Below are 15,968 nucleotides of genomic sequence, written 5' to 3' on the forward strand. Positions count from 1 at the left end.
TTGCATAGGAAATGGTATTTAAAGGAGAACATGGTCGGAACCACGATCGCAAAGGATCAATTCACCGATACCAGATGATATTATACCAGGGAAATAGTTATTATTATAAGAAGCTTCCATGATAGGATCTACATCGTGTCCATGGGCATGAACACAAAGGTTCAAGGTCGACTCCCACTTCTTCACTGTATAACCTTCCATTCACTCCTCGCTTTGATAAAGGCATTAGTGTTGAAAGTTTTACCTCGTGAAATACCAGATGAGTATGACTCGTGAAAACTTCTGAGTTCACACATATTAAGGAAGGCATAGGTTCAACCCGTCAGGGTATCGTGGAATCATATACCACCAGCTTCAACAGTAAATACCACCAGCTCGAAAACGGAGCATGGTTGAGAAAACAGAGGATACAATTTACCAAAGGCATTATATACCCATGGAAAGACTCACAAGGTTATTCAATAGGAAGGACACTGTCGGATAAAATCCAACAAAGGAACCGATGGTCCACAAGGGATCTGATGTGAGCATCGGTACTCAACCAGAGGAAGAAGAATGCAAGGAGATCTGATTATAGAAACAACTGACTAACTCAAAGTTCGAATGCAAAAAGAATTATGATTTCCAAATCAGGGGGTCAGAAGCAACGCTCTGATCAAGGATGGATAAGTGAGTAGGCTTAGGGGTACAATCGATGGCAATTTGATAGGTCGAGATCCAGCTCATGTTAAAAATGACGTTTGAGCCAGAAGGAAGAATTCTAGGATCTGATTGAGGATTGTGAGCATTCGCAATATTTTGAATCAACAGACTCAAAATGATAATGACAAGGAATGACTATAAGATTACGAGACTTATGGGATTATCCATAATGCAAGCAAGCAAGAATTTCAAGAGCAATAGGCTCCTGAGGATTTTCGGAAGATCGAATGGTATTCTGAACACTTTTGTGATATACTTGAATTCAACTGGGGATGAGCGGATACTCGGTAAGTGCGAGAATTATCCGTAGGGGTATTCAGGTGTCAAAGAACAGCATAGCAGTAAGCTCAAAGGATTCTTGGAACAACAGAGAGCATTACGGGGTATCTTGTAGTAACAAGATCAACTGGGAAACATTGTATGAATTGCGAGTATACGTGGTTATCCATAGGAGTTCATCGATGAAAGGGAATTGTAAAAGCGATGAACACAAGTTCTTGGGTTATCAGCGGAGAGTATCTTCAGGGTCTTCACGTGCAGCAGACGATCATTAGTAATAAGGGGCTCTCCGGGTGAAAGCGATAACGAGATCCTAATGTTAGATTTAGCAAAACTCACTTAACCCGAATAGAAGAGAGATCAGAGTCCCAGAGACAAGGAGTAAAAGATCCTAATACCACCCAATGGCGACGTGGGCCCGTAAGACACACAGCCATGTTAGTAAAAGTTTTTGCAATGTCTAGACTCGACTTCGGCCAAGGAGTTGGAAAGGGGGTTTCCTACAGGCAGTCGGCTCTGATACCAACTTGTGACGCCCCCGATTTGACCGTACACTAATCATGCACGCAAATGTGTACGATCAAGATCAGGGACTCACGGGAGGATATCACAACACAACTCTACAACATAAATAAGTCATACAAGCATCATAATACAAGCCAGGGGCCTCGAGGGCTCGAATACAAGTGCTCGATCATAGACGAGTCAGCGGAAGCAACAATATCTGAGTACAGACATAAGTTAAACAAGTTTGCCTTAAGAAGGCTAGCACAAACTGGGATACAGATCGAACGAGGCGCAGGCCTCCTGCCTGGGATCCTCCTAACTACTCCTGGTCGTCGTCAGCGGCCTGCACGTAGTAGTAGGCACCTCCAGTGTCGTAGGTGTCGTCGTCGACGGTGGCGTCTGGCTCCTGGACTCCAGCATCTGGTTGCGACAACCAGATAGCAAGGAAAGGGGGAAAAGAGGGAGAGAAGCAACCGTGAGTACTCATCCAAAGTACTCGCAAGCAAGGAGCTACACTACATATGCATGGGTATATGTGTAAAGGGGCATATCAGTGGACTGAACTGCAGAATGCCAGAATAAAAGGGGGGTAGCTAGTCCTGTCGATGACTACGCTTCTGGTCATCTCCGTCTTGCAGCATGTAGAAGAGAGTAGATTGAAATCCTCCAAGTAGCATCGCATAGCATAATCCTACCCGGCGATCCCCTCCTCGTCGCCCTGTTAGAGAGCGATCACCGGGTTGTATCTGGCACTTGGAAGGGTGTATTTTATTCAGTATCCGGTTCTAGTTGTCATAAGGTCAAGGTACAACTCCGGGTCGTCCTTTTACCGAGGGACACGGCTATTCAAATAGATAAACTTCCCTGCAGGGGTGCACCACATAACCCAACACGCTCGATCCCATTTGGCCGGACACACTTTTATGGGTCATGCCCGGCCTCGTAAGATCAACGCGAGCAGAGGCGCGGGCGAGCGTGGGGAGCGGCAGCAGCGGCGGCCGGCGTGGAGCTCCGGCGGGAGGCAGCGGCGAGCGAGGTGGGCAGCAGTGGGGGAAGCGGGCGGCAGGGCGAAGCGGGGCCGCGCGGGCGAGGCGTTGGAGAGCAGCAGCAGCGGCCAGCGCGGCAGGGGCGGCCACGACGGAGATGGGGCGGTAACGGGCGACGACGCGGGGAGAGAAGGAGAGGCCGGGGGGCCTCACCGGGGTTGTAGGGTCTTAGGCAGCGGGGCGTGGTGAGGACGACGGGGACGACGTGCGGCGAGGCGACGAGGTCCGGCGGCGGGTGACGGCGATCCGGGGAAGGGAACGGCTCGATCGGCGCGAGGCAGAGGTCCCGAGCTCCGATACGTCCTTGTAGTTGACGAAGACGGCGGAGGCGGTGCTCCCGGCGTAGTCTGAGGTGGCGGGGAGGACGTCGGGCGCAGGCGGCGGCATCGATCGGTGCCAGGGGCGCCCGATCTGGAAACAAGGGGAGGGAGCGTGCGAGGGACGAAGAGTCGTGGGTGGGGGAGTGGGGGACGTGGCTTTAGGTCACAGGGGGGGTGCGGGGATAAGGCGACGGGGTGGGCTGGCCTGGTGGCTGACTGGGCCGACCTGTTGGGTCGGTTGGCCCGGGGGTCTTTCTTTTTTTTTTTTGGTTTGGTTTTCTTTTATCTATTTCCTTTTTACTGTTTTATCTCACTTTCTATTTACTATAGTTTTATAAAATGCTAAATTAGTTCCTAAAATAGTGTTACTACTTATTCTAATGTCACAATAACTTGGGCTCCCAAATAAATTAGTTTAATATTTTATATATTATAAAAAGCATTTAATTATATGTAGCTGCTGTTTTGCTCATTTTAGAGTATTTACACATTTTATAAAAGTGTGGTTTCTCCTCCATTATTACTTAGGATTTATTTGTTCCAATTTGAACATTTTAGTTTTAATGTTTGAAAACTTTTATCGTTTGCCTTGATTTTGAATTTTGAATTTGAACGGGATTGAATCATCGGGAGAATAACAACAGTGATCGTGGTGATGTGGCCCCATTAGCAGGGAATTACTGTGGCCTAATTATCCGGGCGTCACAGCTGCAAACCAACTTTGACAAGTGTTCGGCCGCTCCTATCTAATGCACCAAGGATCACATTGTTGCTATAGCCACGGAGATGCAGTGTCCCGTCACTCACATTCCCATCACCTACCTCGGGCTGCCCCTCTCAGTCCGCAAGGCCTCTTCGACGAGCTTGCAACCGATCATTGACAAGCTTGGGCGCAAGCTCTCCACATGGCGGGCATCTATGCTATCCAAGGGAGACCGCCTATCCCTTGTGCACCATGTCCTAAGTGCCATCCCCACGCACTTCCTCATGGCCATTGCCTTCAACAGCACTGCCATCAAGAAGGTGAACCGGATCATCCGCGGATTTTTATGGGCAGGATCAGACAAGGCCAACGGTGGTTAGTGCCTCGTCAACTGGCAGTGTGTATGCCGGCCTATCTCCCTCGGTGGCCTCGGCATCCGAGGCATACAGCGTACGGGCATCTCTCTTCGTGTTCGTTGGCTATGGCTGCAACGTACCGACGCTACTCGCCCCTGGAGCCACCTTCACATCCCCCACGACGCGAACGCGAGTGCAATTTTCAAAGCCTCCACGACTCGGCAGCTTGGAGCTGGAGATACTTGCAGATTCTGGACCGACCACTGGATCGCTGGCAGGTCTGTGGCCGAGATCGCCCCTCTCGTTCTCGCTCTCGTCCCAAGGCGCCTTCGGAAGGAGCGCTACATGTGTGATGGTCTACACCAGCGCTCTTGGGTGCAGGATATCCGAGGCGCGCTTGGGCCGGCGGCCATGGTGCAGCACGTCGAGCTATGGTGTTTGGTGCGGCACACTAATCTCTCCAGCGAGCCGGACACGCTACGCTGGCGATGGACCTCTTCTGCTACATATACTGCAAGTTCCTGTTACAAGGCCTTATTCTTCGAAGCTTGTGAAGACCCTTTCTGGCGGCTCACCTGGCGACCTTGGGCTCCTCTCCGCGTCAAGTTCTTCCTTTGGCTGGCCATGCAAGACCGCTGCTGGACCGCGGAACGCCTGGCTCGCCGCGGATTGCCCCACGACGACACTTGCGCCCTGTGTGACCAAGAGGAGGAGACCATGCACCACCTTCTTGCCGGATGCTCTTTCTCTCGCCAAATTTGGCACGAGATCCTCGGCTGGGCGTGTGTGCCCATCAACCTCCCTGACCCCAGCACACCATTCCAGTTATGGTGGCAATCCTCTCTCGACCTCGCGCCCGCTTCCATGCGCAAGGGTCTATCCTCCCTCATCATCCTCTCAGCTTGGTGGATTTGGAAGCACCGCAACGCTTGCATTTTTGACGGAGCGACACCATCGATCAACCTCACCTCCGACACCATCAAGGACGAGGCGCGACTATGGACCAAGGCGGGCGCCACCGGAATGCAAAACATTATCCCCGGTGCTTAGTCTCTAGTTTTCGGTCGCGGGGCTGAGCATACCCCCATCTGTTGTGCTCCTTCGCTTGTACACCATGCCTAGTGCGCACATGGCCTTGTAAGCGTTGTAATCCCATGCTTGTACTCTTCTTCTATCAATCCCATGCCTAGTGCGCAAAAAAATAAATTGTTTCTTGTTTGGATGGTATGCACAAGTACATAACACTTCATTTTTTACCTGTAACTTGGCTGTTTTAATTAATTTGGATATAAATGAAACATATATGTTGTAGATACTATGTTATCCTCATTTGTAGGCACTATAAGATTTACGATTTTTTGACAGCATGTAATCCATTTTTCACTTTTTTGCAGTTCTCTTGTTATCTATCCGTATCGACCAATATCTGTTGTTTTGTAAATATGTTTGGTATGATTGGGTAGCGGGCTACTCGGTGCAGCCCATCACAATCTGTCATGACGTGATAATTGCCATTTGGAGGGCTGACGGCAAGACCTATAATAAAAACCTTAATAGTTTGTATGTTATGTCTATGTAACCTGGATTCTACTATTTCCTAATCTTGTTGTGTGATATATTTTGTATATGTTGTAAATTATTATTTCATGGAGAATATTGTGAATTGCAAATGTTGTAGATACCTGCGGGCGGACGCATATTAATTGATATATGTATGTACGCGATTTTGGAAATGCTTGTCTTTGGTGAAAGTTGCCATTATGATCTGTGTAACAAGTTATGCTAAAAATGTGTTGGTGAAACTTGGGTGGAAAGAAAGAGATAATGGGACTAAATTGAAATTGTGCCTAAATCCATGATGATTTTCGTGACGAAAATAATTTCCATGTAGGCAGCCACGTCATTCCAATTTATGATTCAGAAATCCTACGTGGCATCGTCCGTCACGAAGGTTAGGGCCTGGTTTGGGCTGCGCGGGCCTCGGGCTAATCCTTGACGGCCGAGAACCGTCATGGACGACTTGATGTCAAATTATGACGCGATATACATGACGGAATTCAAATCTGTCATGCATGGCCACGCATGACAGTTTTCGCCTGGTCTGTGACGGACATGAACTGTCATGTATTAACAGGTTTCTTATAGTGCTTTGAACAGCTATAAAATCTTCAGGTTCAGGTTCAAAGCACAAGAGTTCAGGGATCTAGATCAGGTCAACAACAAATGAGAAACAACTGTCCGCAACAGGATATCAAACTTATATGCATGCCCAAATCAAACACAATTAAATTATATTCAGATGGACCTTGATTAGGCATTCGCTACACTAATCGGGTATAGTGCTTGCTGTTCATTATTCTTGCTATCAGCTAGAGAAAATGGCCAGAGAGTTTCAGATTTTAGTTAACTAATCATCATCATTATAGTATGAGCTTCTGGTTTTGCAATGCAGTAGCCGTATGTAAAGGTAGCCAAGATGAGATAATGGGGAGGGAGGGGGCTGTGCGCATGGACCGCTGGTACAGGTACGCTTTATACGTTACTCAAAAAAAAAAAAACGCTTTATACATGTACCACGGTCCAGAAATTTTTCGGCCACAACACGCAACAGCGGGCTGCTTTTGCGTTTCCGAGTGCAGAAAACAGAGAGGAGGGCGGCGGCTGGAGAAGGAGATCGAGAGGACGGCGATGCTTAGCAGCGCCGGTGGCGATTACCCATGGATCCGGTGTGCAGGTGAGCGGCGGTGTGCACCCCATCCCCTTGCCCCTTCCTCTGGCCCCTCCCCTCCCCAATCCTATATGGTATTTGCGCTGCGGGCTGGCCGTGCCGGCCCTTGCTGTGTGGCTGTGCCGGCGGCGTTTTGTAGTGTTTGATCTGTTAGCTTCGGCGCCGCCTCGCTGATTTCTCTGACCCATTGTGGCAGGTTGCCAATCTTCATCGATGGGGTTGTCCCCGCTGGCTCGGATCTGAACGACGGGAGCGAGGCCGGTAGTGGCGGTCGAGTAGGCGTGCGGGAGTCGTCTGTGGCTGCGTACTTCAATGGCGGCGACCCCGCCCGGGACGATGCGAACAGTCTAGTCAGTCAGGCGAGTCTGCGATCAAACCATATCCGCGACCACCCGGCTGAATCTTCAGCGTGTTTGGTTGGAGGTAATTAGATTTAGGGAATGGAAATTGAAAGGGTATGAGACTTCAAATCTACTGTTTGAATCGAGGGATTGGAAATTCAGAAGGCAATAGGCATGGGACTTTAGGCTTCAACTCCCACCATTTTATTAACACTGGAGGGGGTGGGAGTTGGAAAGGAATTGTTTTAGTGAGTCAATCTTAGCCCTTCATCATAAATTACGTTAACTTCCCATGTCTAGTCACTCATCAATTCCCATGAAACAAATAAGGGAATATAGTTTCTCTTTAAATCTCACATATAATTTGTATTGTGTGCCAAACAGAGGATTAAGAATAAAATGTCTCATCCCATGTTTAATCTCAATAGAACTCCCTACTCTAAACTCCCATACCCCTTCCCAAATATTCCCTCCGTCCGAAAATACTTGTCGGAAAAATGGATAAAAATAGAACTAAAATACATCTAGATACATTCATTTCTCCGACAAGTATTTCCGGACGGAGGGAGTATTACCAAACGCGCAGGCATGACCCAAAAAAAGTTCAGTGATTTTGCTGCACCCGCTATCCTATTGTTGTGCTTGTGGGGATTGGAAAACAAAGTAATAAGCTCGTGCGGTCATGCCTGTCTTGTGCCCCTGTAAGGAATTATATAGATTGATTTAAGGATGACCATCGTATGGAATAGAGCCGGGGGGAGGGGTGTTGTTGTTGATGGGGTCGTGTGCTTGGGATGTATTGAAATACTGAGCATTTCCAGCTGCGCCCCCAACAAGCCCCCCAAGGCCCTTTCTTATCGTCGGCGCTGAAAGCGCAGCCGCGCCCCCCAAAAGCCAATTTTTCGCCAGTTAGGGCCGAATTTGGCGTCGGCAGACCCAGGCCGAACCCAGCGCGCTGGGGGCGCCCGGGGGCGCCGGGGCAATCGGTTTTGGGGCGAAAGAACGGCGGGCCCGCCGAGTCAGCGACCCCGCGCCCGCATCGTCCTCATCGCCTCGGTTTCCCGAGGGGAGGCTGGCACGCTGGTCAGCCATCCATTGATGCCTCACGGGTGCCGCAGCGAAGGCATGGCGATGCGTGTCCGGCCCTCTCCCGCCACGCGTACACACGGCGGACACACGCTCGCCGCCCGCCCGCGGCTATAAAAGCCACCTCTCCCACGCCGGTGAGACGCACACTTGCACTCTCTATACCACCGACGCTCCCGTCTCTCCTCTCTCCTTGGCGTCCCTCCTTTTTCCCCATTGCCGAGCGCTACCCCTGCGCGAGGACGAGGCCCGCCTCCTCTACGAGGCCGGCTACCCGGCCCCACCGGACATGCGGGTGTCGGGGCCGTGGAGGAGCGCCGGCAGGGTCCAGTGCCGCCGCCTCCCTCTGGGGCGGACCCGTGGGTGGAGATCGCCCGCATCCACGCCTCACTGCCGCAGTCGGCGAGGGACGGGCCGAGGTTCACCTCTGACAGCACGCTGTGGGAGCCGTACTTCAGGCGGCGTCACGCCGAGCAACTCGAGGCCACCAACGGCATCGAACCCCGCGGCCGCCAAAACTCGGAAGGGCGCCGCCGAAGGTGGGCGTGCCAGGCCGCACGTTGGAGGCCGTCCTCAAATACATCGAGGGCGGCAACACGCCGCGGCTGGAGTACCCGTCGCCCCCCACCTTCTCCCTCCGGTGTGGCAGCTCGTGGACGCCGAGGCGCATGGAGCCGGAGTCCTCCTCCTCGTCTGGCTCCCGCTCCCGCTCCTCCGGCTCGCCCGCTCTCCGCCCCGTCAAGCCGGAGCCCCAAGACACGCCGCTCGGTCGGCGCACCCGCGGCGGTGGCATCGCCATCAACGAGCCCTCCCCACCTCTGCCCGGCTCGTTAGGCCGAAGAAGGAGCCGTGCGTCGTCGAGCCGGTGCTCCTCGCCATGAAGGTTTCCTTTATTAGTTTGTTTTTCACAAGTTCCTGTAAATATGTCAATGGACTTGCCAAGTTTGCTCGAATTTGCGTCGTGTTTGGCTGAACTGTGGCCGAGTTTTGTTTTTGAAAAAAAAACAAAAAAAACGGCGTCTGGGGCCGGCCTTGGGTCGGCGGTTGGGAAACATCTCGCCCCGACGCCGAGATTTTCGCCGGCGCGCCCCCAGGCGGCGCTATTTGAGCGGCCCCCCAGGGCCGAATCGAGTGGATATGCTCTAATGCTCGCATGCTGTGATTAGGTGTTGTGTGCTCTGATTTTTTTGTTGTTCTGGTAGCAGAGAAGTAGAAGTGTAGGGTTCTGACTTCTGAGTCCGCCGTCTATGCACTGAATCTTCTTTCTATTTTGCTGGACAGAGTTAGCGTGGTTCCGAGCGCCATGCGCTAGCAGAATGGGTGCTCTGGAGAAAATGATAAGAGGATTTGCAGAGAGGGATGGCGAAGAAGTGATCAAGCTGGAGCTGGGCAACACCTTCAACTCACTGACAAAGGCATACCACTGCTACAATTTGTATTCCTGGGAGCACAGATTGATACTCACTCCGTCCCAAAATGTAAGATCATTTTTTATCATTTTTGTCATATGATAGTGTAAAAGTGTTAAAAATGATCTTACATTTTGGGATGGATGGAGTATGAGATATGGAAAGAGCCGGCTCAATCCTGAGAAGTGGAAGACAATGCAGGAAATTGTTTGTGGACGCTCGGTAGGGAGTTCAGCCTAAGATATGTAAGTTGCTGAGCTGAATTTAAGATGTACCGTGCTGACAAATATTCTCGTTGGTTTGTCTAGGGGAAACCTTTGCATGAGAACAGGTGCGAGTGTACATGAGGTTGTAGTTTGATCGCCAGTCCGATGAGAGCTACGAGGAGAAAAGAACCAAGATTGTAAGTTAAAACTGTTCTGTGACGAAGAGTCTAGTCTTGAATGAGTGAGCTGACAAAAACCGTTTCACATTCAGGGTGGCGACGTCCTCAAAACGAACTCGTCAATTGAAATACATGCCAGCAAGGTGTACACTCGGGCGAGCAATTCGGCCAAATTTTGTACTAGTCGGGTGGGTATCGGGTCGAACAGGCTGAGAACAATGAATTATACAGGGCAACACACACTCGGCCTGAAAAGAAGGGAGAAATGGAGCAGGGTTGTTTTCCTGGTGAAGATGATTGACAATTGAGCAGAATCTGAATGTGAATGTGGTATGTTCGAACATATGGGCATGTTATGCTGTCATGTTCTTAAGGTGTGCACAAGTACAGAAATTGTGAAGCTGATCATTAGCCCAATCCTGGGAGCTAACCTATACTATTTGTTTTGCATGAGACAGATTATGGACTATCGTGGCATGACAGAGATACCAGAAAGGCACATTGTAAAAAGGTGGACAAGGGATGTGAGGGATGTTTTGCCAGATCACCTTCAGCATTACCAGGGAGACCAGCTCTGTGCCACCGCGCTAACATTCAGGCATACAAGAATGTACGTCAAGGCACTAGAGCTGGTTAAGCTCGAAGATGTGAGTGTGGAAGCGTATGAAAGACTGATGAGTCTGTTCGAGCAAGCCATTGTTGTGATGACGCCATTTGAGCATGCCAGGGATGGGCTTGGGCTCGAGGACCGTGCTACCAATAAGCAAGCCACCAAGGTAGCTGAGCAGGCAGTAACTGTTGACAGCGCACACGACAGGATGTCAGGGCACAGCAACCTCCTTCGTGATTGGGAGCACCCCTGAAGATGAGGACTGCAGGGAGGCCTATGAACACGAGGGACAAGACGCTGTATGAAGGCCTGAGCAAAGAGGAGTAGATTCTGTAGCATCTGCAAAACGCAGGGTCGTAAGAGAACAACATGCCCGCAGCAAGGAGACGCTCCTAAAACGCAGATGAAGGAAGCAAAGTGCAGCAACCTATTGATACGGACGATGGGATGAGAGGTAATCGGACATGACAGAGGTAATCGGATATATCGACAGAATGAAAAATCGGCGAGCCGTGCCATGCCAACCGAACCAACTGAAAAACCAGAGTTTGGGGAGACAAGTACCCGGTTTAATTATTATTATTAGGGGAGATATAAGTGCCCCTATGCTTTAATACATGTTCAACACAACTTGGCAGGGTAACATCCCAGAAGAATATTTATTCAGCATGGAGTTAGGAACCAAGTCAACTCCATGTGTTGTAGCTTTTTATTTATTCCTTATTAGGCTTCAGATCCAGAGGAGGGGTAGCACTCCATCACTGCACTCCATCTTGCCCTTCTCCACACCTGTAGTTCAACAAAAGCACATTCAGCTCAAGGCTGCTGTCATGGATCTAAAACCCCAGGAAAGTTCATGGTACTAATGGTGGGCAGAGTATCCAATTCAGCATTGTAAATTGCATGGTATGAATAAAACGAAAGAAAAATACTTGCCTGCATACCTAAGGGCGGTGGCCCCAGCCCATTATGCTATCCTGGCATCTTTTGCCCTTTATCAGCAATCTCAAGAGATATGGAGCTCCTGTTTTTGATGTTCTAAGTTTGAACCGTACATTGTCATAGTTCCACAATGTCTCATAATAATAGGTTTTACCATATTTGAGGGTGGGTTTCCACTTCTCCAGCACACCACACGACAGTGAAGCCCAGCTAACTAAGAGCTCCTTAGGCCGCTGAATATAGTATCCAGTCCTTGAGTTCCATTTATCAAGTAAAGATTCATGAATCTCCGTGAACCTCTGTGCCTCACATAATACCACAGAGTACCTTGCCAGTGAAGTTGTCATCTGAAAGAAGTCGCTGACTCCATGTTTGTACCGAGAAAGAATCTTCAAAGCTCTCTTCATTGCCCTTTTGCCTAGATCAAGGTTTGCAAGGTTTGACCTACGACCAACTAGGTCTCTATAACTTCCACCGATTCCTAGAGAAATGGATCCGGGGAGCATACTTGAATATTGGGCGAATGAATGGATAATTCCTTGGGGATTTATGTATCCACCGATATACAGGTTATCGCTTCTAATCAGAAATACCACCTGATCATGGCCATTTACAATCTTGTTATATAACCAGGCCGGCGGTGGTTTTGCAACTCCAGTCTGATTTTCAAGCACAGGCAGACCTTCCCTTGACATGGTAAATGGCGAGCGCATTTTGGCTACTCGACGTCCTTCCCGAGCCAACCTAGCATAGTCCTCTAGATCCGCTTCCATCCCAATAAGTGGCACTCTGCCAATTAAAAAAGAACTAATTACTAAAGGCCATGAAATATTCGCATACTGTATACTTGTATTTATGCATTTAGTATAAGGAAAATAAAAACAAAAAAAAGAGGTTCATACCCATTAATACTCTCAGGAATCTTGATAGCACTAGCAGGTTGAAATGCAATTACAACTCCTACCAATGTAATGAGAAGCTTTGCAATAGGAGTGAGTCTCTGCACAAAAAATGAAGACAAAGATGATTATGAGTACTTGTCTTTTGGTACGTACTTATATTTTTATATTTATTTTTTGCCGCTGCCGGAGTTGATACTAAAACTGAGTGTCGTAAATCTCATGAGATACAAGCCTATTTATTGTTTGGGAAAACTCTTAGTATTATCTACCGAGTCATTTGCTCGGTCCCACACACACCGCATCCATATCTCTCCCAGTCATATCTTTTCTCCGCGACTTTTCTCGCCCGCAACTTATCTTCTCCATTTAAAGCATCTTCAACAGCCGCGCCAAAAGACGCGCTCGCGGTAAACTGGGCTTTTAGCACGTGCGGGACGTTTTCGCGCGCTCCAGCGGTGGCGGGAAACGATTGCGCGCGCGCGGGAAAAGGCGGCAGCCCGCACGCTAGATTTGGCGCACCGCGTTCGGCGCGCCTATAAATTGCGGCGCCCTCTGCCACTCTCTCTCGCTCCCTCTAGCGCTTTCTCTCCTCGCCGCCGACACGACACCACCGCGCCATCATGCCGCCTCGCCGCCGGGGAGGTTCGGGCTACCGCGGCGTCCGCGTGCGTCCGTCCGGCACATACTCCGCCTCGATCCGGTTGGGCGGTGGCGTGCGCCTCGGCCTCGGAACCTTCGACACCGCCCAGGACGGTGCCCGCGCGTACGACGCTGCGGCGTGGCGCCTCCGACGGTCCCGTTGGGACATGAACTTCACTGACGTGGCGACGCCGGAGCGGGCACATGAGTTGGCTCCTTTCCCGCGGCTTATCACCGACGAGGATCGGCGCAAAAACCGGAGGCGGGAGCGCTGTCTTAGCCTGACCGAGATGGACGAGGAAGCCATGGCGTTGTGGAGGCAACGCTTCCCGCAAGATATTATCAATGAGGAACAGTTCTTCACCGAGAGGAGGGCGGGGAGGGAGGAGAGGAGGAAGGAGCGAGCCGCCTATCACGAGGACAAGCGAACGCGAAAGGCGGTCGCTAAATACAACATCGCGCTAGAAGATGCGTAGTCCTGGGACTCCCGCGACGAGCGGTTCCTTGACGCCTACGCTCCAACGTCTGAGGAGGACATCACCGAGGCAGAGTCCGAGTCGGAGAATGACGAGTAGTAGTAGTTTTTCGTTTTATTTATGTATCGTAGAACTATGTACTATGGACTATGTATTGTAGGAGAAGACTGAACTATGTACGCATTTCTATAAAATATAGCGCGCCTGCTGGAGCGGCTCGGGCGCGCTTTATTTTGCGGCGACCGCTGGAGCCAGCGCACCGCCGCGCGCAAAACCTGGTTCACCCGGCGCTGTATTCTGACTTTTAACGCGTCGCGCGTTGCGCGGCTTTTGGAGATGCTCTTACCCCCTTACCTCTCGCCGGATATGGAGACAGCTCTCGGCCGCTACCACCACTTTCCCCGCCACCGTGAATATAGAGAGGATTCAGACGCCGACCACCCTCCCGCGCATCCAAATCCCGACCGCGAAATTGATGCAACATCGCCGGTTGCATCACCGAGCGTCGCGGGTTGCTGTGATAGAGCTTCCTCGCGCGCCTGCCGGCGCTACGATGGAGATTCAGCGTGCGACCGCCAGCGCTGCGATAGAGGATCGCGTGCCGGCGCTGCAATGGAGCACCGCGTGCTGCTGAGGGCGATGCGATAGAGCTTCAGCGTGCGACCGCCGGCGCTGTGATAGAGGATCGCGTGCCGGCGCTGCAATGGAGCATCGCGTGGTGCTGAGGGCGACGCGATAGAGCTTCAGCATGCCACCGACGGCGCGTCGAGCCGGAGTTCCCCTCGCGTGAACCACCTGGTGCTGCGACCCGCGTATCTTGCCGGCAACGGAATCTGACAACGAAACACGCACGGTGGTGTGCACGCGGCGGCGGAGTCTCAATGCAGCGTGGGCGGGTTGCAATGTTCAGATGCTACTCTCGTCAGTGCTGCCGGCGATGTGGCGCTCCTCGGCGGCCACCGGTGCTGCGATGCAACGTTCATCGACGTCAGCCGGCGTTGTAATGGAGCACTGCGTGCTGCCGAGGACGCTGCAATGGAGCTTCAGCGTGTGACCGCTGGCGCGTCGAGCCGGAGTTCTCCCTCGCGTAAACCACCTGCTGCTGCGACCCGTGTATCTCGCCGGCGACGGAAGCTGACAACGCAACACGCATGGTGGTGCACGCGCGGCGGCGGAGCTTCAATGCAGCGTGGAGAGGGGTAGTTGCAATGTTCAGATGCAACTCCCGTCAGTGTTGCCGGCAATGCGGCGCTCATCGACGGCAGCCGGCACAGCGACACGGCGCTCCTCGGCAACTTCCAGTGCTGCAAAACGCTCGTCGGTGCTGTCGGCGGTTCTATGCAACACGTGTGTCGCTGCGGAGAGGAACCAGTGATGCGCGATGCAGCGCTCATCAGCGGCGTCGGTGCTGTGGTGGAGGCACTAGTGCTGCGGGAGCGGCGGCAGTGCTGCAAAGCATCCACGGTCAGAGTGGGGGTGGCGGAGCTGCAAGGCACCAATGGCAAGGACGGTGGCCGGCGTCGCTCTGATTTTTTGTAGCACGAGTGCTGCCGCGTGGCGAGAGATGCAACAGGTAGTGCGCAGCCTCGTGTCTCGTCGGGGTCGCAGCATCCGCTGCTGGGTGGCCGCCGGCGCCGGTGCCACGGCGGAAGCGTTGAAGCTCATGTGGTGTCGCGTTGTGTGTAGACCCGGGGAAAGGAAAGGAAGACTGGCTGCATCACATGAATCGAACGGCCACCGCGCCTGAATCGTACGGCTGGCTAGCCGGATGATTTCGTGGGGAAATCATCCGGCTGATCCGTAGCAGCCGCCGCTATTGTTTGTCACCGCTTAACCGACAGATCGATTAGACATATCCTCCTCTAATTAAGATCTAGTCTAGTAAAAAACTGCTCAGATTCTAAAAAAGACTGCTGGAATCTACTTCCACTGGAGTATATATATATACATAAAAGGGGGAGAAGGCATCGGTACCTGATTGTTGACGATGCTGCGGTTGACTGATGTGTCCGCCTCAACCTCCTCCGCCGCCGCTACGGCCTCCACCGGCGACAAATCAACCGCCGCCGCCGCTACGGCCTCCACCTGCAAAGTCGCCGCTTCTTCCCAGTCCATCGTAGCAGCGGGCAGCGGCAGCGTCTCGGGAGTGCGCAGAGAGTGGCGGCGCAGGCCCAGTGCTCACGGGCAGGTGGCGAGCAAGAGCAGCGTGAGGGGAATGTGGAGGAATAAATAAAAAGGGAAAATCGTGGCGGCGCAGGCCCAGTGCTCACGGGCAGGTGGCGAGCAAGAGCAGCGTGAGGAGGGGATTCCTTTGTGTGGAGCAATAAATAAAAGGGCAAATCGTGTTTTAGACGAGTATGTGGGATAAGCGATAATACTACATCCTACATCCACGGAGAGACAAATGGGATACCCGCCTAAAGCACATCGCTTCCTTCCACTACCGTTACGCTGTGTTGTGCAGCCTGTGCTTACGTTGTTTACGCTGGAGCGCCAAACTCCCAAGCATCAACCAACGGCACATGGCTACAAACTAA

At 51.7% G+C, this 15,968-nt stretch overlaps 1 protein-coding gene and 1 long non-coding RNA gene across 7 annotated transcripts; one reads left to right on the plus strand and one right to left on the minus strand.

Moving 5' to 3' along the window:
* The first annotated feature begins 6,494 nt into the window (after nucleotides 1-6,494).
* Nucleotides 6,495-11,497, plus strand: LOC123095729 (uncharacterized). Of its 5 annotated transcripts, none has more exons than XR_006446316.1 (6): nucleotides 6,495-6,647; nucleotides 6,838-7,064; nucleotides 9,350-9,699; nucleotides 9,786-9,880; nucleotides 9,955-10,236; nucleotides 10,321-11,497. It is a non-coding gene; the product is annotated as an uncharacterized lncRNA (long non-coding RNA). The 5 variants fall into 5 exon arrangements; XR_006446315.1 differs by having other exon boundaries at nucleotides 6,514-6,657; XR_006446317.1 differs by having other exon boundaries at nucleotides 6,514-6,657; nucleotides 9,955-10,192.
* Nucleotides 11,020-15,714, minus strand: LOC123095728 (protein synthesis inhibitor I). 2 transcript variants are annotated; one of them, XM_044517285.1, is made up of 4 exons: nucleotides 15,406-15,714; nucleotides 12,317-12,414; nucleotides 11,417-12,203; nucleotides 11,020-11,261 (listed from the first exon to the last, which is right to left on the minus strand). In XM_044517285.1, exons 1-3 carry the CDS (start codon nucleotides 15,544-15,546, stop codon nucleotides 11,417-11,419), a joined length of 1,026 nt encoding a protein of 341 aa, XP_044373220.1. In that variant the 5' UTR covers nucleotides 15,547-15,714; the 3' UTR covers nucleotides 11,020-11,261. The 2 variants fall into 2 exon arrangements, with proteins under 2 accessions (XP_044373220.1, XP_044373219.1); XM_044517284.1 differs by having other exon boundaries at nucleotides 11,409-12,203; nucleotides 15,406-15,712.
* Between the last annotated feature and the right edge of the window lie 254 nt (nucleotides 15,715-15,968).

The sequence above is a fragment of the Triticum aestivum genome, chromosome 4D, assembly GCF_018294505.1.
Source record: "Triticum aestivum cultivar Chinese Spring chromosome 4D, IWGSC CS RefSeq v2.1, whole genome shotgun sequence".
NCBI lineage: Eukaryota > Viridiplantae > Streptophyta > Magnoliopsida > Poales > Poaceae > Triticum > Triticum aestivum.

Excerpts from the sequence above, each read along its gene's own strand:
- LOC123095728 (XM_044517285.1), bottom strand. The coding sequence starts at position 15,546 with ATGGACTGGGAAGAAGCGGCGACTTTGCAGGTGGAGGCCGTAGCGGCG. Across the intron at positions 12,415-15,405 it reads GCAGCATCGTCAACAATCAG|AGACTCACTCCTATTGCAAA; the intron begins GTACCGATGCCT and ends TTTTTTGTGCAG. Across the intron at positions 12,204-12,316 it reads ATTCCTGAGAGTATTAATGG|AGTGCCACTTATTGGGATGG; the intron begins GTATGAACCTCT and ends TTTAATTGGCAG.